Source organism: Macrotis lagotis, chromosome 1 (genome assembly GCF_037893015.1).
Source record: "Macrotis lagotis isolate mMagLag1 chromosome 1, bilby.v1.9.chrom.fasta, whole genome shotgun sequence".
Classification (NCBI taxonomy): Eukaryota; Metazoa; Chordata; class Mammalia; order Peramelemorphia; family Peramelidae; genus Macrotis; species Macrotis lagotis.
In genome coordinates, this window is record NC_133658.1 from 141,604,681 (window position 1) to 141,626,381 (window position 21,701).

Here is a 21,701-nt window from a genome sequence, read left to right on the forward strand (position 1 = left end):
CTTAGGTTAAGTTATTTCATTTTTGTATGTAGAGAATGGTAATTATATTGGCTTTAGGTTAAAATTCCTTGAAACTACAGATTAACAATGGAATTATTATGATTTATAGAATGCATATTTATGATGAATTGCTTATGTCTTTTATTTTGGATCAGAGAAACTTGGTTAAACATGTAGTAAGTAAAGTTAGGTCACCTTATTTATTGAAACATAAAAAAAAAGAAAATCAAGATACCATAAGATATACTCTTTTAGATTCAGTACTTGAAACATTACTATTCAGTATACTTCATTTTATGCAGAATCTAAAGAATGAGAAAGTTCAGTAACCAGAATTTTTTATCATCATGAGTAGAAGACAAATAGGAAGATTACATTATGACTGGTTAGTCACTTAGCAAATAGTTATAAGAAAACAAATTCAAATGAAATCATTATATTTTTGCTGTACTCTATGTTTGAGTTTGCCACTCTTACACTTAAGAGTGTTCTCTTGGGTACTTTACCTATAATTAGGAATAACTTTCTTATTAAAATAATAGTAGGTGGTTCAAATGAGACAGGACCTTTTTAACTCATTATTTTTTAAATCTTCTTTAATAAATTATTAAACATAATAACCCTATACCACACGGTTGAAAATTATATTAAAAAGGCTAAATAAAGAACAATTATATAAAAATTAAAAATATGTATGAATCCAAATAGAGTTTGATTTGACAGACAAATCTTAAAGAGATCTTTTAAAAATCAGTTAAACAGAGATGCAGTTAGATGGTGCAGTGGATAGAGCAGCCTTCTAGGAAGCAGGAGGACTGGAATTTGAATCTGACCATATACACTTGAATCTTACTAGTTGTGTGACTTTGGGCAATTCACTCAATCCTAATTGCCTCACTTCCAGGGCCATCTCCAGTTGTCCTTATTTATATTTGGCCACTGGACCCAGATGGCTCTAGAGGAGAAAGTGAGGCTGGTGATTTTGCACAACAGTCCTCACACAAATCCAATTCATGTGCTTGTCATGGTATCATCTACCTGATGTCATGGTCTTCTTTGAGAATGACAAAAACAAAACTAATCAAAGAGAAATCTGGGAAAATGAAAAAGTAGTTAGAAAACTTTAGGCTTCCTAAATTTCCTCCACAAAAACAGAAGAACATTATCTCAGAGAGAATGTAGAGCAGCAAAACTAAATAGGAGTCAGAACAGAGTTGTTTCCTTTTAAAACAACTTCAGAAGACCCCAGAAAAGACTTGGCCTCCAGGGGCAGAGGTTGGACCTGAGTGAAGTGCAAATACCTCCAGGCTGACTCATATGAATCAACAAACAGCAAGCCCAGGGGGTACTGGTGTTGGGAGGAAGCCTCAGCTTTAGGTGAGTTTATCTCAAGGGTAGTATGGGGATCTGACAGTTGAGTAGGAGAAGATTGAAGGATGTTCCACTGTAGAGGGATGACAAGCATAGCTTTGCTGATCCGACTCATCCCAGGAGAAGGGGCTAGAGTAGGCTTGGTGATTGCATAGCAGAGGGATGGGCATCCTACTGGTTGTGGGCACTTGCAGGAGAGCAAAGTGCAATGTTTCAGTTCTAGATTGAATAGGAGAACTGCAGTTTGCAGTCATCAGGGAGACCACAAGAAACAAGAATATTTGATTTGTTTGACAGCATGGCCAGGTGTTCTAGCTGTGGCTTAGGGGTGGAGAGGTGGGACTTTAGGACAGAGGCCAGAAAATAATAGTAAGAAATACCTGAGGCTTGGGCATCATTCTCCATACCTTGGGACAAGAACTTGATTATATTAATAGCTGCTAAAATCAAAATAAAATAACAAAATAAGAAAAAGGAGAAAGAACCTAACCATAGACAGCTGCTATATAGATAGAGAAGAACTGGTTCATAGAGGAAGATAATGCAACTCAAATTCACTCACTTTTCAATGAGAAATTTGTAATAGTCCCAAGCACAAAAACATTATTTGGAAGAGCTTAAAAGGGACTTCAAAAATCACTTAAGAGAAATTGAGGGAAAAAATAATAAGAGCAATCTACAAAATCAAGAAAATTATGAAAAGAAAGTCAACCAACTAGAAATAGAGAATTAAAAACTTAAGTAAATGATTCCTTGAAAACTAGAATTGGGCAAGGGGAAGCTAATGACAATTTAAAACACCAAAAAATAATAAAACAAAATAAAAAGAATAAGAGAATTTGAAACATCTCATTACAGAAAAAAATGATCTGGAGAAAGAGGGGTGACAATATAAGAATAGTTGGACTACTTGAAAGGTACAATCAAAAAATAATCTATTGGTACAGTCAAGATCATTGTGAAATTACTCAGGAAAATTACCCTGAAATTTTGGAATAAAAGGATAAACCAAAAAATAGAAAAAAAAACTCCAATGATCACCATCTGAAAAATATCCCTGAAGTAAGACTTACAGGAAATATCACAGCCAGGCAGCAAATTGCAGGCAAAGAGAAAAAGTGTAAATTTCATGAGCTTCAATAATGATTTCTAGAAGACCTAGCAACTACTATGTTGAAGAGCCAAAGGTCTTAGAATACTGTATTTCATGGAGCAAAAGAGCTGGGGTTATGACCAAGGATAACTTTCCTAGTCACAAGTTAGGTATGATCCTGAAGAAAAAAATGACATTCAATGAACTGAGAAGCTTTCAGGTATTTGTGACAAAAACAGTAGAATTTAATGGAAAATTTGATAGATCTAGGAGAAACATTAGACAAACATTGAAGACCAATTATAAGATACTCAATAAATTTAAATTGTTTACTTCTTTTATGTAAAAATGTTATTTATTTTATGACTGCTATTCATATTTGAGTAGGTCGAAAGAAAGGTTTCAAACTATGTCTGATGGGGTGATTCTAAAGGAATAAGGAAATAAAGGATAAGGATAAAAGGACTAAGAGGTAAAGAATAAGAGATAAAATGGAATAATCTCATACAAATGAGGCATGAAAGAAAGAATTGATACAGAAGAAGCAAATTGGAGAGAAGACCGAGTAGTGCTGGAAATAGAATATATATCTAGAAGAATATAAAAGTCTCCTATATTCAGAGAGAAATAAGAGGTCTAGGGAGTAGGGTGGGGGAATCGCTGAGGGAGGGTATCTTAGAGAGGGATTTGTAGGTTAAGGAATAGGAGGACAAGGTAGTGGGTGGAAATAAATTAGAGGAGTGAGGAGGTATAAGGTAAAAAGGGTGAAAAGGCTAGTGAGGAAAAATAGAGTGTGAAGGAGGAAGGAATGAATTAGACTTGGAGTGGAATAGTTTAGCGTATGAATGGAATAAACTTATGAAACATGAATAACTGATTAAATGTTTGAATTCAATAATATGTTGTTTTCAGGAAACAATAAAAATGAGACACACACACACAAAGATAAATAAAAGCCTGGAGTAGAATTCCTTATGTAAACACAGGGGTAGCAATCATGATCTCAAAGTAAAAGTTAAAATGGATTTAATTAAAAGGAAAAATAGGGAAACTACACTATATTATTATTATTCAATATTGTTTTAGACCATTAAAAATGACTAGATGGTATAAAATTCCTGAAGAAGGTATACCTGGCAAGAGACACAGGAACTATTATGAACATAAACATACAACATTTTAATACAAATAAATTCAGATGTAAATAATTGATGTAATATTATTGTTCATGAGTAAGTAAATGTCAATGTAATTTAAAAAAATGACAATTTTACTTAACTTATCAGTTTATTCAATCCCATCCCAATTAAGTTCCTAAAAATTATCTCACTGAATTAGAAAACAGTAATAATTCATTTGGAAGAACAAAGCTCAGGAATTTCAAAGAAGCTGGGGAAAAAGGATATAAAATAAATAAGGAAATTCAGCAGTATTAAGCCTAAAACTATGTTACAAAGGGAGAATTTTGTTGAAGAGTAAATAGATAACTTTGATTATTTTAAGTAAAAAATTTCTTTTATAAATGAAGCCAAGTAAAGCCAAGAATAGAAGGAATGTAGAAAATTGGAAAGAAACTTTGATAATCCCTCAGTTAAGTTGTGTTTGTGTTGGAATTTTGCTGTGATATAGGAAATGAGGAGCTGGTTAATTTAAAATTTTTTAAAATTTATTTAAAGCAATGCAGTTAAGTGACTTGCCCAAGGTTATACAGTTAGGTAATTATTAAGTGTCTGAGTGTAGATTTGAACTCAGGGCTGGTGCTCTATCCACTGTGCCACCTAACTGCCCCAGGAGCTGGTTTATTTAGAAAAAGATTGAAAGATGAAGAAAAGAAAGTGCTCCCTACCTCCATAGAAAGAGATGACAAGTGAAAAGATGCATAGTATAATTACATATATGTTTATGAGTGCCTATATTGTGGGTGTTTATATATATATATATATATATATATAAATAGATATGTATATATATATATATATATATATGCATTTAATTGTAATCTTTAGAGCAGGGGTGCTCTAAGGATGGAAAAAATTAAATAAAAAATATACAGCAAAGAACAAAAGAAAATCTAGAAGGAAGCAAAGAAAAACTCAGTAGATTTGAAAACAATGTGTAGTATTATATAGGTTTTCTTGAAATGGAAATTTGTAGTTTGAATTTTCTCCTATGTTCTACTAAGTATGTGGGAATGTTCTTTTTTTTTCTTTCAATTACTTTCTTTTAATTATTTAATTTCATTTTAAAATTTCAATTTAATTTTATTCATTTAATATGAATTAAAAATTTATAAAAATATATTGATGCAGCAAACTTCATTGCTGTCTTATTTTAAGAAATCGCTACAGCCACCCAACCTTCACCTCATCAACCGAATCAATCAGCTGCCATCAACATTTAGGCAAGACCCACCCTCCAACAGCAAAAAAAAATTGACTTACTGAAGGCTCACATGATAGTATCAGTTGTTAGTAAGAAGATTTTTTTTAAATTAAGGCATATATGAATTTTTTAGACTTAATGTCATTGTACACTTATATTAAGACTATAATTAGTACGAATCACTTTATTATGATTTTTTTGCTTTCCTGCAGTATTTGTAACCAAACTACAAGTAGTGATTTCTTTAGGGTAACATACCACATTTCCCTTTGTATAAGATGCATCTAAATTTGGGGGGGGGGCCTCTGAAATTTGAAAAAAAAGTATTACGTACAGTTAGTGAACTGTAGTTTTATTCATCATGAAATTCAAGGACTTTCTGCTCCTAGCTTTCAGGCATCTTTTGGGCAAGTTTGGTACATGGACACATGCTTAGCCCATTCCCTTTCATGAACCTGAAGCACCAATTGTGTCCTCCTTTGAAATCAGTCATTTCTTTTTTTATCAGCAATTCTTCTGGCCTCCTCCTGAACCATCTTTGTGGACACAGGCATTCCAATGGCCCTTTGCTCTTCAATCTACCTCTTCAATTCACTCTCTAAATGAGGGCATTTTGATGACTTGCCTCTCATAGCCTTCTTCTTCTGGGGTATTTTCAGTAAGGTTTCTTCTTTCCATCCCCTATTTCAGATTGTTTTCTCAGTTGGTGGAGGACCAAACTGATACTCAGCAGCACAATTTCCATTCACTTTTGCAAACTGGATCACTTTTATCTTAAATTCAGCACTGTATGAAAATCTATTCTGAGCCATTTATGGGCAAATTTTGGCAAAATGAAACCTAATATACTGTAACAAATGCAAAACAATGAGCACAAAGGCAAGCATGTAAAAGCAGGAAATACAAGTAAAAAAAATCTACAACCATTGTATAAGGTGCTCCCAGTTGTTTGACCTCAAATTTTTCAAAATTTTTCAAAAAAAAGGATGTGCCTTATACATGGGGAAATATGGTAAGTAGTAAGTGCTTAATGTAGGATTCTAACCCAGATTTTCCTGACTCCAAGTCCAATGCTCTATCTACTATGTTGCTATAAATATTTTGCTATATAGAACATTTTGTTTGTCCTTAAACCTCTTGGTGTACATCAGGCTTTTGAATTTAACAATTACAAAAGTAGTTTCAGTAGAGTTGTAGGTTGAAAAATATTTTAGTGAGGAGTTTGAGGAAGTGAGAATATATTCTTTTTAGGGGATGATATAGAAGATAATTTTATTGAGGGGGTAATGACAGGGTCTAGGGTAAATCTGTTAGAATAGAAGATATATGTGTAGGCTATGGGAAATGAACTAGTAGAGAGAAAATGAAAGTAAAAGAACAGGGATGATCTTTGTGGCATATCTCCCAGAAGAGTTGGGAGGGAAGGGGGGGCTGGGATTCAAGCAGAAACATTGCTGATGACAAAGAGAAGTATCTTTTCCTGGAGAATGGTATAAAGACAGCAAGGACATTTGAAGAAGTAGACAGTTTTGAGGTGTTGAATAAGGAAGATTAAATGAGTTTATGATTTTTTTCAGTAAGGGGAGAATAAGTAATTCACACTATAAACTAGTATTTTATGAAGGTTACCAGGTTTCTGTGAGTGCAAGCAGATATGAAGAATTTAGATGAAGAGGTATAAGTGCAAGTGGAGCCTGTTTATAAAAGAGCAGGTACTGTGGAAGGACCAAATGGGTAGAAACTTTGAAAGGGTATGGCTGAGGTGGATGGGAATCAGAGAATATGAAATAGAAAAGGGTATGACTTAATTATAGAAACAAAAGAAACTAGAAGTAGGAATTTGCCAACTCTGAGCGGGAAAAGAAGCAATTGTCACATCTTGGAAGGAGTGCTAGATTTAATATAAGAAGGATAAGATTTCTAGCTTGAAATTTTTTTGCCTGTGACCAGGGGTAAAGCATAACCTCCTTGATTCTCTGTTCCTTATTAGTAAGATTAGATGACTATTATCATGGCCTTTATTCTCCAGTGTCCTGTGATTATTGAGCATATAGTTGAGTGGAAAGCATAGAATGAGCTTGATTAACAATGATTGGGAACCCAAGATTAATGAGAGATAGAATGCATTCAGATGCCCACAGTAAGTTCCAGTTATAAGATCTCAATATCACATATCCTTACAACAGTTTAAAAAACTGGTAAATGTGACTATTGAGACTCACTCAACTGGTAAAGACCTTTAGAAAACAGAATGGGTGTCTCAGGAGTGGAAGAGGGAAAATGTTCCTTTTTTTTTTTAAAAAAAAAAGGATAGTTTACAAAATCTACAAACCATAGACCAGTGAAGTTGACTTTTGTTTCTGAATAGTTGAGAAATAAGGAACTGTTTTGAATTGTTTAGGAAAGCAGTAATTTCTGAAATCTAGAAATGACTTCATGGAGAACACAACATTCCAGACTAACCTTTTCTTTTTTTGTACAGTCTTAGGGACTGTTGTATGTAGGAGTACTGTAAATTATCTTCACCTGGTGTCGGTGAGCACCAGAGTCTTGTTTTACTAAGTGCCATGGGAGAGGGAGTGGATTATAGACTGGGGAAGATATTTAAGCACTGGTATTTGGTTCAATAAATGGAGACATTGGAGGCCTTGGTGTACAAAGGGAGAATTTGTCTTCCTTGTCTCCCACCCCTCCATTGCTCACCTGGGAAAAGATTAAGGGCCAGAAAGGAACTCAGCATATGGCACCTGTACAGGGACAAGAAGGCAGAGTTGTCTGAGTGAAGTCCAGGATAAGGACACAGCAGATACAAGCAAGAGAATGAGGTGACATCCCAGAGCAGAGGACTCTGGAGAAAATAAGAGGTTGATTTGTAACCAGGGACTGATTTTAAACAAAGAGGTGTAAAGTGAAAATGAAAAGACAAATAGTATTCAGCATTGAGGAGTCAGTGGGAAGTGGAGTCTCTAAGGCAATGCTGCAGGGGACAAAGCTTCTTTCTCAAGTAGCAGTCTGCCACTGAGCACCAGCGCCATGAACAGGATGCAGAGAACCTGCTTTCTGTTCTTTTGGGCCTTGACTGCCTGCCTGACCACACTGTGAATGCTGGGCTCAACCCAGGCCCCTGGACCTGTAACTGGCTGCAGAGACCTTTCATTGCTGATGCAGACCCTGACACCAAAGGCAAGTTTTGCTCCAGAAGTCACAACGAGTTTCACTTTCCAGCCTACAGCCGGGTTCACCTCAGCCATTGCTCCAGCAGCAGAAGACTGTGAATTGAACACTAGCTGTGCTTTTTGTGTCTAGAGCAAAAATGTCACATGTCATTGGACAGTTGTAATGGTGCTGACTTTTGTTCAGAGAATGCAACAACTTCAGATTGTACTGTCAACTTCTTAAGTAATTTCAAATTCTCTCTCTCATTCTCATTCCCACCCCTCTGCAGAGGGAAGGGGAAGAGAGAAGGGAAAGCTTTCTTTTTTGTAACTTTGAAACTCAACCCCATGTCTCAAAAAACCTATTTTAGAAATCAAGGCACTCCCATGCCTTCTTCCTGGTTTGGGGAGGAGAGGGGGGTTTAGGCAATGACTATGCTTTTCAATAGGTTATTGATTGGTAAGCTTCATGGTTCAGTTAGTTAGGAGAAAAAGGGAAGAAGATTTTTTTTTCTGGGAATGGGAAATTTAGATTTTGTCTTTCGGATGAAGCCTGTGCCCATGGCTAATATTTTGGTGTGATATGTATTTATTTAAACATCTATAGGACATTTTACATCTCTCTACTGACCTGGAGAGGTGGGAAAATGTTTCTATATTCTGAGATCTGGTACTGGTTAGGGTATCAATCTCAGCTTGGTAAATATTATATAAGAAAATTGTTTTCTGTGTTTGTGTTAGTGTCTACACTCTGAAATAGTAAGGTAATTTGATTGCTTAGAAAGAGATTTTGTTGACAAAAGAAAAAACTTTGTACTCTTCGTAAGTTGGGGATATAATGTATTTCAAGTAATTTGGGAATATTGATTTTTACTATTGTTTAATTGGCATTTGTTTATACTATTTTTGAACTTTTGTTCACAACTTATGTGACATTCATTATGTAATAATTTTGTTTAAAAAAAAGGGGATATGTTAGGTACTGTTGTGTGTGGCAGCATTGTAAACTATCACCTGGTGTCCTTGAGCACCAGAGCTTTGTTTTACTAAGTGCCAGGGGAGAGGGAATGGATTAGGGACTGGGAAGGATATTTAAGCACTTGTGTTTTGGTGAATAAGGGGAGACCTTGGAGACCTTGGTGTATAAAGGAGAAATTGTCTCTCTTGTCTCCTGCTCCTTCAATGCTCACCTGGGGAAAGATAAGGGAGTCCAGAAAGGGACTCAATAGTACAGTACAAATAAATGCATTGGAAGGTGTAGGGAATGTTTTAGACCTATATTTAGAATTCAGAGAAATTTGACAAAATTTCTCAAGCTAAGTTAGTGGATAAGATGAAGAGATAAAGACAGGCTGATAATATAAATTATATTGTCTCCAAATTGTGTCAAATTATCAAATACCAAAAATTAATGAAACTGTCTCAACTAGGAGGAAGGTTTCTAATAGAAGTCTCTTTTAGATCTGTGCTGTTCAGCATTTTCCAAAAAAAAAGTCAATATCTAGAATTAAACCACAGAAGGCTTGTTTATCACATTTGTTGATCATTCAGATATATTTGGTAGGAGAAAAGGATTGCTAGCATATTCTTCAGAGATTTCTTATATTTTCTTGTTTTCAGTTCTTGGATTGTGATTTTGTGTTGGGACTCATCAGCTTCTTCCTGAACCCTTGAATAGATTGTGGGATTAGCTTGATTCTTTCTCTCCTGGAGTTTGGATGTTATCGCCACTGATAATCTGTGCTTTGTCAAAGTCCCTAGCTTGTGGTCGACAGGGATTTCATCTTGAGCTAGTCTCTCTCCTTTCTTTGTTTAATCATTAATTTGGAGTTCATTGCATCTTCTGCTTTGGTCTTAACAGTACGCAGGGGAGTTGTGGATCAAATTGGTCACAGGCCTCCTAAAAAGTTCAATTCAAATACTGAGTTTGCTTTGTTTCCTGTAGTACTCTATATCCCATCCCAAATCTCTGTTCAGACCCTTCTCTCTTCATACTCACTTGGTGACTTCATCAGGATTTCTTTTGATGATTGACCCAGATCTAGTTTCTTTTATAAGTGAGCTCTAGACTTTCATGTCTACCTATTAGACATCTCAAACTATATATCTCATAGTCATCTCAAACTCAACTTGTCCAAAACAGAAACTATTATTATTCTGTCTAAGCCTACAAATTTTTCTAATTTTACTCCTACTGTTGAGGAAATCAACATTCTTCTAGGTAATTCAGATTTACAGCCCTGATGATTTCAATTCTTCACTCTCATTTCATCCCATATATTCAGTCAATAGCCAATTTTGTTGTTTATACTTCCACTTTTATATAATATATATATATATATATATATATATATATATATATATATATATATATATATATATATATATATATATATATATATATATCTCACCTCTCCACTTTTACAAAGTCACTACCCTAATTTAGGTCCTCATTACTTCTCAGCTGAATTATTGAAATAGCCTTATATTTGTTCTACTTCTCAAGTCTCATCCAACCAATTAATTCCCTCTCATTCATTTTTCTTCAGTGATTTGAGTGCATGCTTCAATCTTTCTCTCCTTCCCATCTCTTGACTTCATACTAGGAGAATAAACTATATGTATTGATAGTCTTTCAACTATCTTAACTTTTTAGTTCATCTTTACTCCATTATGTTCTTCTTCATTCTACCTCTGCTGCACATATAGTCAAATCATTGTCTTTGTCATCACCTTTAAATACAGCCCTCCTTCACTTAAATCCAATTCCCTTGCATGTCTTGATATCACTTCCCTGAGGTTAGGTCCTCTTTGAGAAAAGAGCAACATAAAAAGAAATATAGCTACTTCTAATTATTCTCCTTACTTTTTTTTACAAACTTAGAAATTCCTTTATTCAATCTTTTATCATACTATCTTTCCCTATACTCTACAAAGACTAACTCATTTCTTTATTGTGATCTCCTTTCTGAACATCCATTAATTCTTTCCCAGGTCATCATCTCAGTACTGGCAACATTTTTTTTCTCATTACTATTTTGACCTTTGTATGAACCAACTCAACTCTACATTATCCCACATCTTCCATTCCCTGCTCATCTTTTAGTTTCTTGCTGATCCTACTTTGTCAATCCCCAAAACTGGATTACTCATACCCAAGCAATCTTCTTTTCTTCTGTTTACATGTTATTGAATGGAGCTGAAGAAAATCACAAATACCAAGTTGATTTCATCCTTTACAAATTTATTTAACTCAATCTTATCTTTGAGCAGCAATGGCTAGAACTCTGAGTCTAGAGTCAGGGAATCATCTTTTGGAGTTCAAATCTGGTCTCAGATTCTTGCTGTGTGTGACCCTGGGCAAATCACTTAATCCTCGTTGCCTCATATTCCTCATCTGTAAAATGAAATGGAGAAAGGAATGTCAAAACCATTCCCTTGGTTTTTTTTATCAAAAACAAAACAAAACAAAAACCCAAAAGTGATCACAGAGAGTCAGATACAATTGAAAATGAATAAACTGAACCTTTGTTGCAATAAGGCCTGCCTTTGCACTGTCTCCCACTTATGGAAGGATCTCCCTCTTCACATAACTTCTTAGTTTTCCTGGCTTCCTTCAAGTCTCAGATCTCATAAACTATCTTCTTCATTCCATGTCCAGTTTTGAGGACCTTCTTCATGTATGAGTCTATTTATTTACATACTCTCTTTCTTCTTCGAATGTGAATTGCCTGACAGCAGGTACTTTTATATACATATATGTCTATCTATATCTATATTTCCAGCACTTTAACATGGTGTGAGCACATAGTGACTCTTGAAAAGTCCTAATTATAGTATATTAATGTAATTTAATGAATAAAAGCATGAAATGATGCATTATAATGGTTCAGAATGTGATAGTCAGAACAAGGAAAACAATATACAAAAGACTTAAGCATTATCAAACAAAGTTGAATATTATAAAGTTATGATGATCAAAGAAGAGATATGAGAAAATATTTCTCCTTCCCTTGTTGAAAAGACAGGGTACTATGCCTAGAACTCTACAATGTCATAGTTTTTGATAAGTTGTTTAGTTTTTAGAACTTTTTTTTTCCTTCTTTTTATTCTTTATTATAAGGCATGACTCCCTAGAAATTGGGTAGGATGTGAGGAGGAATATTAATGAGTAATATAAGTGATATAAAAGAAAAAAATAACATTTATTTTTAAAAATCCAATTTACAAGTTGTGGCCTAGTATTTAGTCTAATCTTTCTTGATTTATGAGTCATCAAAGATTAAATTATGTTCTTATAGTTTTAACTATATTTTCTATATTCTACATTTTTTTTTGGTTTTTGCATGGCAATGGGGTTAAGTGACTTGTCCACAGTCACACAGCTAGGTGTATCTGCAGTTGGATTTGAACTCAGGTCCTCCTGACTCCAGGGCCATTGCTCTATCCACTGCACCAAGTACCTGTCCCTAGTTTACTATATTCTAATGCTTTGAATAATTGGTAATTGCTATAAGTTGATTTAATTAGCCCAAATATTCAATTAAATGAAATGTCTTATTTTCTAGCTGCTACTGATAAATTGCAGTCTAGAGGATATTAGAGGTTAAAAATAGTGCTATTCAACCAATCAGCCAATAGTATTTGGTTGAAAATGTTAAAAATTTTAGACAGTAGAATCAGGAGGAGGAAGAGGAAGAGTAGGAGAGACCTGGAGGACACCAACATGAGCAAGTTGAAATCAATACAGAAGGATAAAGTTTGTCAGTTAATGATCTTCATGTAATCTAGTGATTTTATGTCTAAAAATGACTAAAAGTTGGCAACAGGCAATTTTTTCAAAATATTGAACTTTATTTATGATAAAGTATTAAGGAGTTATTAGACAGAAGTTAGAACAACTATACAATGGACACAAAGATACTCAAGATGAAAAACAATTGGTTTAGATACCATACAGTAATTTTGTGATAATCTAGCACTTGACCCAGTCAGTATTAGTGTACTGGCGTAGCTAGGTGGTGTAATGGATAGAGTCAGACACTAGCTATGTGACCTTGGGCAAGTCATTTCATCCTGATTGCCTCACATCCAAGGCTATCTCCAGTCATCTTGATTCATATCTGGTCTTTGGACCTAGATGACTCTGAAGGAGAAAGTGAGGCTGGTGACATTGCACAGCATCTCCTCACTCAAATCCAATTCAGATGCTTGTCATGGCATCAACTCCCCTAATGTCATGGTCTTCTTTGAGAATAAAGGACGGACATCATCCACTCTGCTGCCCCATGGAATCTGGATCATTAGGCACTGGGGAACAGGCAAAAGAAAATTTTGTTCTATAATTATTGCTTGGAAGTTCAGAGCAGCAACACGCTTGAATTTTCATAGCAGGAGTTCATGGATGGCATGACAGAATTATGATGTGACTGCATAGAGAAGCTAAAGGTCCAAATATTGAAGATGTAAGAAGAGTTGAAAGAGTCAGAATGATTTAAGGATTTTTACAAGTTTACTTACAATTTTTCAAAGAATCCAGGACAAAAGATATTAGATCTAGAAATGGCTATTGACTACTAGAATTTAGTACTTAATGGAAGATTTAAATTCTTAGACTTATGGAGCAAATTTTTGTTGGAACATCTTAAATAATTAACACTTAAAGATACCTAGAATCTCCTTTTAGACTTTAGTAAAATGATAGCGGATGGCATGTCTTAATTATGATAGAGGGGCATGACCCATTCTTTTTGATGACTTTGTAGAAGCCACACACTCTCAAGACAAGAATTTAACCCTGAAGGAATCCTCTAGTGTATACATGGTCTGCACAATAAATACAATGGAAAATTGCAGTCAATTTCTGCAGAGGGTTGAGACAAAACAAGGATACATCTTGGATCATAGTGTATTTCCTTTTTCTGATGGTAGTTGGGCTTTGCCAGTTATAATTCTGACATAGTGGATTTCAGTTTATCTCTATAAACCTTCCTATTTTATTCTTTAAATTTTATTGTTGATTGTTTTGAGATTTCTAAGGTTGTATAAAGCAAAATGCTATGTTCATAAGAAAACTGCTTGGCATAAGAATTAAACAGATCAGTATAAAAAAACCCAACTTCATAAACATACTTTGGGCTAGTTGTGAAGACTATGCTGATAGCACCTCCTAAATTAAGTGTTAAGTGTACTCAAACTGAGTTGGTGTTTTGTTTTTTTATACCCTTGACAAATCACATACATCATCCACATTAGTTGATTATCTGATGAAAGCAAATGTAAAAATAACTAATGGAAAAAATTATTAGAATAGCTAGGTATCCTGTAAAAATAAAAACCTGTAAATAATAATCTGTAAAAGGTATGTTGTACTTCAGCTCTTTAATTTTCAAACAGTTGAAAGTACCATAGAATTATTCTATACTTAATACAATGTTTATGCAAGAGAGCTGTGCTAAGAAAAGCAATCCATGTATTGTAGGTCTTTATTGTTCTCTATGATATCTATTATATAATTCGATTTCATTGCAATTTTGAAATGACTGTCTGTCTAATAATTTGAAATACTGAATTTGTGTTCTGGATATTTTAGATAACCACACCATACAATATTCTAAATTAGGTAGGAGTTTTTCAGTCATCATACTTTTAGTTCAGCAAAGAGATTTCCCTTACTTATCCAGGGAAGTATGAATCTAATATCTAATTTAGGGTAGCCATTGTGATGAACTGTTAAATTCAGTCTTTGCAAACAGGTACTGCTGCTTCAGAAAATGTACATTTTGATCACTTCTCACTTTGCTGAACTTTACTTTAATGACAAATCACCATGGTTGCCAAATATTGGTTTCAGAAGGGCTATCAAACAAGCACAGATTAGATGCAAATTGCTGCACTATTACTTTTATTTACCACAAATAAATTAGAACTGTTTTCACATCAAAGCAGAATTTTAGTTTTGTTTGTTTTCACAATATAAGACCCATGACATTTTTAAATATTGAAACTGATCATTTTACTTTTATTCCCTGACTTGTGGAGAAGAGATTATTATTGTCTTTTTGAAATAAAAATTCCATAAAGCAAGTTAAATTTGTCATACTTTAGATGTTCAACACCAATTGTCTTTTCTTAGTCTAAGTGTCTTTACTGAGTAAACCTAACCATAAGCCTGTCAAGGTCAAAGTGAGTATCGAAATCATCAAGTGGAGAGTGCTTTGTAACAGCAGCATGGTTTTATGCTGAAATGATTTTAGGAAAAAATGAAATTATAACTGCTTATTTTTAACTCTTTGCTTGGAAGTTGACTAAAAAGACTTCCCCCATAAGTAACAGTATGGCTTTTTTTTTTTAGGTTTTTGCAAGACAAATGGGGTTAAGTGGCTTGCCCAAGACTACATAGCTAGGTAATTGTTAAATGTCTGAGGTGGGATTTGAACTCAGCTACTCCTGACTCCAGGGCCAGTTCTCTATCCACTGTGCCACCTAGCTGCCCCAATAGTATTGCTTTTAAAAATTATTCAGTCATAATTATTTCTAGACTTCCCCCTTCAAGGGGCAGCTAGGTGGCACAGTGGATAGAGTGCAGACCCTGGAGTCAGGAGGACCTAAGTTCAAATCTGGCTTCAGTCTCTTAATAATCACCTAACTGTGTGACCTTGGACTTAACCCCTCCACCTTGCAAAAAACAAAAACAAAACCCAAAAAAGTCCTACCAATTAATGAAAAAGTTAACATTTCATTCAAGCTATTGGAATTGGCCATTCAGATAAAACAAAAATAAAACTTTTTTTCTGCTTTCCATATTTCTTTTTTCCCTTTTTTTAAAAAAATTGAATTATGAGAACTTTTAAAAAGCTTGTTAGGCATGCTGTTATGTTAATTGTCTTAAAGGTGTTTGAGTTTTGTTACTTTTCTATATTGATGTATCATGTGTTCTATATTTGGAAATAAGATCTCCTTAGCTTTGATTTCAATATCACTTTTATCTTTCCTCAAAGTCTAATTTTGGCTAGTGGCCTTGTGCCTTGGTATCTTAAAGATTATTCCTTTCTGAATCTAAGATCTTTTCAACAAAATAGTTTTGTCATCAATTTGGTACTGTAATTATAAACAAAAATACATAAAACTTAGAAAAATTATGTTGCATAAAAATTAAGGCTGTTCACTTTATGATGGCATTTCAAAATTTAATAAAACTATTACTAAGGTTGAAAAAATATTGATTAAGTGAGATGTGGTTATGCTATGGAGAAATGCTTGGTTACAGGGAATATTTTGTACTGAAAAATTCTCACACGTGTGGCCCTGTGTTAACTCTTTGTGTGTGTGTATATATATATATGTGTATGTGAATGTGTGTGCATTAAAAGTTGGATTGCTTTAATTCATAAATGTTTCAGTCCTCACTCTGATCATTAGTTTTGGTTTTTAACCTGTTCCACAAATTCAGTTTTCTTTTTTTTCAGATGTAAAAAAAATGCTTTAAATTGTAATGTTAATACTAAAATGTATAAAATTAGAAGTATACATATATTAAAAAAATTTGAGATCAAAATTGTCTTTTGTGAATATCATCATCTGCATATCTCTATAAGTTTACTTGTGATTTCTTATTACTATCAGAGGCAATAAAGTTTCAGTGGAATGGCCTCATAAAAAGAGACAGTATTCAAAATTTTAAGAGACCCTATATAGACATTAAAATGTTAATAAGCCAATTCATGACTTCATTTAATATTTTTTAAGTCATTGTAAACTAGTGAGCATTAAATTTTTTATCCAAGTATGTATTCTGTAGCATTTGTCTTTATGCTATGTGGACTGAAAAATTATCTGATAATAAATTGTAGTTACTAAATAATTCAGAGAATATTTGGTGGATTTGTTTCTTATTAACACATCAAAATAATCATGCTAAGTTCACCTCCATTACATTGAATATATTTATCACCAAATCCCAGGTTTATATTTAGGAAAAGTAGATTTTGTACTTTTTGTTCAAAGTAATATGTTACTAATTGAAAAATATTATGACTAAAATTGTTCTCATTTATTTTTACATGTTTTTATGACAGGTAACTTACAGCATTTCAGTAGGAGGGAAATCATATATTTTGCTCCTAAAACAAAAGTAAGTTTAATTTTACTTTCACCTCATATATTAATTCATATTCTTTTGGGCATATCCATTAACTAAAACTCATTTTTCTCATGAAAATATTTTTATTATTTGACTTTTGAAATTTTCTGGATTGATGGATAACATTTATTTTTTAATACTTTGGATCTCCTTACCTCATATTTCTGACTTTTTAAGAACATGAAATTTAGAATTTAAAATATCTTTACCAGATATTTGAACCATGTATTCATAGCAAAAAACTAAGTATTTAGGGAGAAAGTGGGGAGACACATTAAGAGATAGATGTTCTCTTCTGATGTACTTCCAACATGTTAATTATGTCATAATATGTAGAACATTACAATATTTAAAAGCAAAAATTTTAATTGATGTAAATGTTGTATAGTGCTTTGGATCTGAGCTTAAATGACCTGTGTTTTGAGTCCCAACTCTGTTATTTCATAGGTGTGTGGCTTTGTACAAGACTTATTGAATCTTAGTTTTTTCCACTGTAAAAAAGATCATATTGCATGCTATCACTGACCTCATAAGAGATGAGGAATTTTGAAAATGTTTTATAAATTATAAAGCTATGTGAATTTCAACCATTAAGTTAATGGAAGACCAATAGTATATAGGTTTTATTTTAATGTATCTGCAATCTCATTAATAACGGTAATTCCTCCACAAAGTATAGTGCAATCTATTCATGCTTTCTTGCTCTCTTAAGACATAAGCAAGGAAACTTCATTTGCTAAAAGGCAAAATATGTAAATGAATATCAATACCAAACATATGTATATATACATATATATGTATTTGTATAAATGCCAAGTGGTATAACATTTATTCTTAAAGGGAAAATTAAATAAATTATAGAAGAAATAAACTATAAAACTTTTTTAGTGGAGGATCTCAAATTTTTCCTCTCAGAACTAGAGAAATCTAACCATAAAATAAGAAAGAAGTTGAGGTGATAAATGAAATTTTAGAAAAGTTAGATATGAGAGCCCTCTGGAAAGGGTTGAATGCATATAGAAAGGAATATCCATTTTTCTCAGCTGTACCTGGCACCTTCATCAAAAATGATCATATATTAAGACATAAATATCTCACAAATGCAGAAAATCAGAATTATTAAGTGCATCCTTTCCAGATTATAATGCAAATAAAGATCCTTGGAAGTACAGTTTAAAAATTAAATGGAAACCAGATAGTTTAATACTAAAGAGTGAATGAGTCAAAGAACAAATCAGAGAAACAATAATTTCATTAAAGATAATGACAAGAGTAAGACATCATGTCAATATTTGGGCATCAAATAAAGCAATATTTAGGATAAATTTTATATCTCTTAATGCTTAATAAAAATGTGAAAGATCATATCAATGAATTATGTATGCAACTGAAGAAAATCTAGAAAAAAATTCCCAATAGAGCACTAATATGGAAATCCTCAAAATGAAAGGGCATATTAATGAAACTGAAAGTTAAAAAATTGGACTAATAAAATTAGGAGCTGGTTTTATGAAATAATCAATAAAATAGAAAAATCTTTGTTTAATTTGATTTAATAGAGAAAACCAAATTACCAGCATCAAAAATGAAAATGTTGAATGAATCACTAATGAAGATAAATCAAAGCAATTATTGCCCAATTATTTACTAATAAAATGGACAATTCAAGTGAAATGGATATTTATAAAACTATAAGTTGCTCTTGTTAAAAGAAGAGATTATTTAAATAGCTCTTAGAAAAAAGAAATTAAACCATAAATGAGCTCCCTAAGAAATAATCCTCAGAACCAGATGGATTTATAAGTGAATTACACCAAACATTTAAAGAACAATTCTAATATTTCATTAACTATCCAAAAAAAATAAAGGAGTTCAATAAAAAATTTTTCATCTTTTTGCTTTAGTGGTTCTCTTTCCCACATTGCTGATCTCCTCACTTGTTATCCTTTTCTTTTTTTGGATCTTGACTATTTCTTTTTCTCTTCTATTTTTCCTCTAATTTTTATATTTTTTTCCTCTTTTCTTTTTAGTCAAATAGATTCTGTCTTTCTTTCCTCCCCTTTAACTAATACTATTCATTGGTTTTTACAATTCCATTTTGTGCCTCTTCCTAAATACTATTTTATTTTTTATTTTTATTTTTTACAAAGCAATGGGGTTAAGTGACTTGTTCAAGGTCACACAGCTAAGTGATTTTTAAGATCTGTGGTCTTATTTTTAACTCTGGTCCTCCTGACTCCAGGGCTGGTGCTCTATCCACTACGCTACCTAGCTACCCCATGCCCCTTTCTAAGGAGGATTTTTCTAACTTAACTTGATTATCTTTCCTGCCTATTCTAGACTCTTGACTTTTGTTCTCTGATTCATGACCCTTTGAAATTTGTGGCTTCCTTTTTTCCCCCTGCTGCGCTCTTCATGCAATCAAAGCTTTCAAAATATCTATTCTAGGTGCTCCTCTTTAGGTGATTTTTTGACACTGCATTGCAGAGATAGCTCCTTTTCTATTGTAGCTTACACCCTAAACAATGCCATTTATTGTAGGGGTCAGAGAGGACACTGATTTATGGCTCTTCCCTAACCTCATTCCTTATTATGCAAGCTATCACTGATCTATGCCCTACCCTGTTTACCTTTATTCCCTATAGCCTCAAAATCTCTCATCCCAAGGTTGGGCTCTCCCACTCTAGGAGCTGTCAGTTGCTCTCAAAGGTTTCAATTCTTCTCTCCAAATTTAGGTTAAATAGACTTTTAAATCACTAAGTCCCCCAGACCACACTCAGAGATATCTTCAGAGACTATCTCTCTTCATTTGTGGAATCCCCTTCTACCACCAAAATAAGGCTACTTCTTCTCTCCTTTACAATTTTTCCTCTCTTTTCTTTACTCATTCCCCTGTAGGCTCTTCTCTTTTTAAAATTACAGGGGGTCATACTTCTCTTTTTGCAAGACCTTAATTTGACCCAGAAACCTCATGTATTCCTTGCTATCCTTTCCCCCTTTAATATACACTCTTACAATTTCTTATAGTTCCATAAAAATGACATTGGTTTGCTTATAGGCAGTGTGTGACCAGGTTCTGTCTGTAAAGCTCCCGATTTACCTCTTCAATATTAATTCTGCCACCCTGTCTTCTTTTGACCATTTCTTACAGGTCTCTTCATTGGCACACTTTGCTGTTGCTGACTTTGACTACTGAATTTATTCATTCTTCCTATATTTCTGTTTGTGGGGTGTTTGAGAGGCAAATAAGTTCTTTTGGTTTGTTTTTTTTTTGCTAAAATGTTTTAAACTCCTTTTTTATTATAATAGTTATTATTAAACATCTATCTTTTGTCTTGTATTAAAAATTTCAGATCTGCAGGATAGGTCAACCTGGCCTGCCTCCTGAGCTCCATTGCTTTTTGAGCACATTATTACACACTTTCCTCATTTTAGTGGGTGCAAAATAGTCTTAACTGTCCTTTTTGTTGAATTTGAAGATCTTTCTCCTGATTGCTTGTATAACTTGTTCCTGAATTGAATTGTTAAATTTAACCACTATGTGCCTCAGAGTTTGAAGTTTGGAGTTTTTTTTTTCCCTTCCTTGTTGAATTCCTTGAATTGGAGTTTGATTTTCTATGTTTAGAAATTCTAGGCAGTTCTTTTCTATTATTTCATTATGATTTTTTTTGCAAGGCAATGGGGCTAAGTGGCTTGCCCAAGGCCACACAGCTAGGTAATCATTAAGTGTCTGAGGCTGGATTTGAACTCAGGTACTCTTGACCCCAAGGCCAGTGCTCTATCCACTGTGCCACCTAGCTGCTCCATAATTATGATTTTTTTTTGTCCTCTTGTGGTTCTTCTGGAAAAATATGATCCTTAGGTTTTCTCTATATCTTAACTTCAAGATCCACATGTTTTGCTTGAATAGTGAGCATATTTTCTTTTAATGTTCATGTTTTTTGCTTCCCTTCTTTTAGATTGTCTTTCATTTCTGCTTATTTATATTATCAATTTATTTTTTCTTTGGTGAAACTTGCTATTGTAGATTCAAGTTTTTCTATTCTGTCCTGTATTTTCTGTGTGCAGGACATAAAAATCAGCTCTCCTAATTCTCATTTCTTTTTTAAACTATTTAGGAACAGTGTATGATTGCTCTGTAGTCTCACAGTCTACAAGGTCCTCTGTCTCATCAAGAATTGAATAATTTTCATTTATTTTGCAGCATTTATTCATAGATGCCTAACTCTGTTTACTAGATTTGATAGCTATATGTCATTGTGTCATTACTGTTTTTCTTGTTGACATTTGTTTATGTTTAAGGTCTGGGAGTTTTTTTCCTGAGATCTTTTGAAATTTATATTTTTCCTCATATTTTTCAATGAAATTGTATAATGTTTTTATGATTGATTTTTAACCTACTGATTCTTTAGGGAATTAAATATTACTTAAGTTGCAATTCACTTTTAATTTTTCCTTTAATAACTCTTTATTCAATATACTGTTTAGTGAATCTTTACAGTATTATTTCTGCTCTTATGCATTTGCTTTTAATGTATTTATGTCAAACTACATGGCC

The 21,701-nt window shown here is 33.3% G+C and overlaps 1 protein-coding gene and 1 pseudogene across 4 annotated transcripts in view; both read left to right on the forward strand.

Annotated features, from left to right (window-relative positions):
* LOC141514339 (disintegrin and metalloproteinase domain-containing protein 2-like) overlaps positions 1–21,701 on the forward strand; it is a 141,683-nt gene that overhangs the window by 11,466 nt on the left and 108,516 nt on the right. For all 4 annotated transcript variants that reach the window (XM_074225101.1, XM_074225109.1, XM_074225118.1 and 1 more), the window contains exon 3: positions 17,079–17,134. In XM_074225101.1, coding sequence (XP_074081202.1) covers positions 17,079–17,134 — 56 coding nt within the window. The remainder of the gene's footprint in view (positions 1–17,078; positions 17,135–21,701) is intronic.
* On the forward strand, positions 12,800–13,963 carry LOC141497573 (DCN1-like protein 1 pseudogene; annotated as a pseudogene).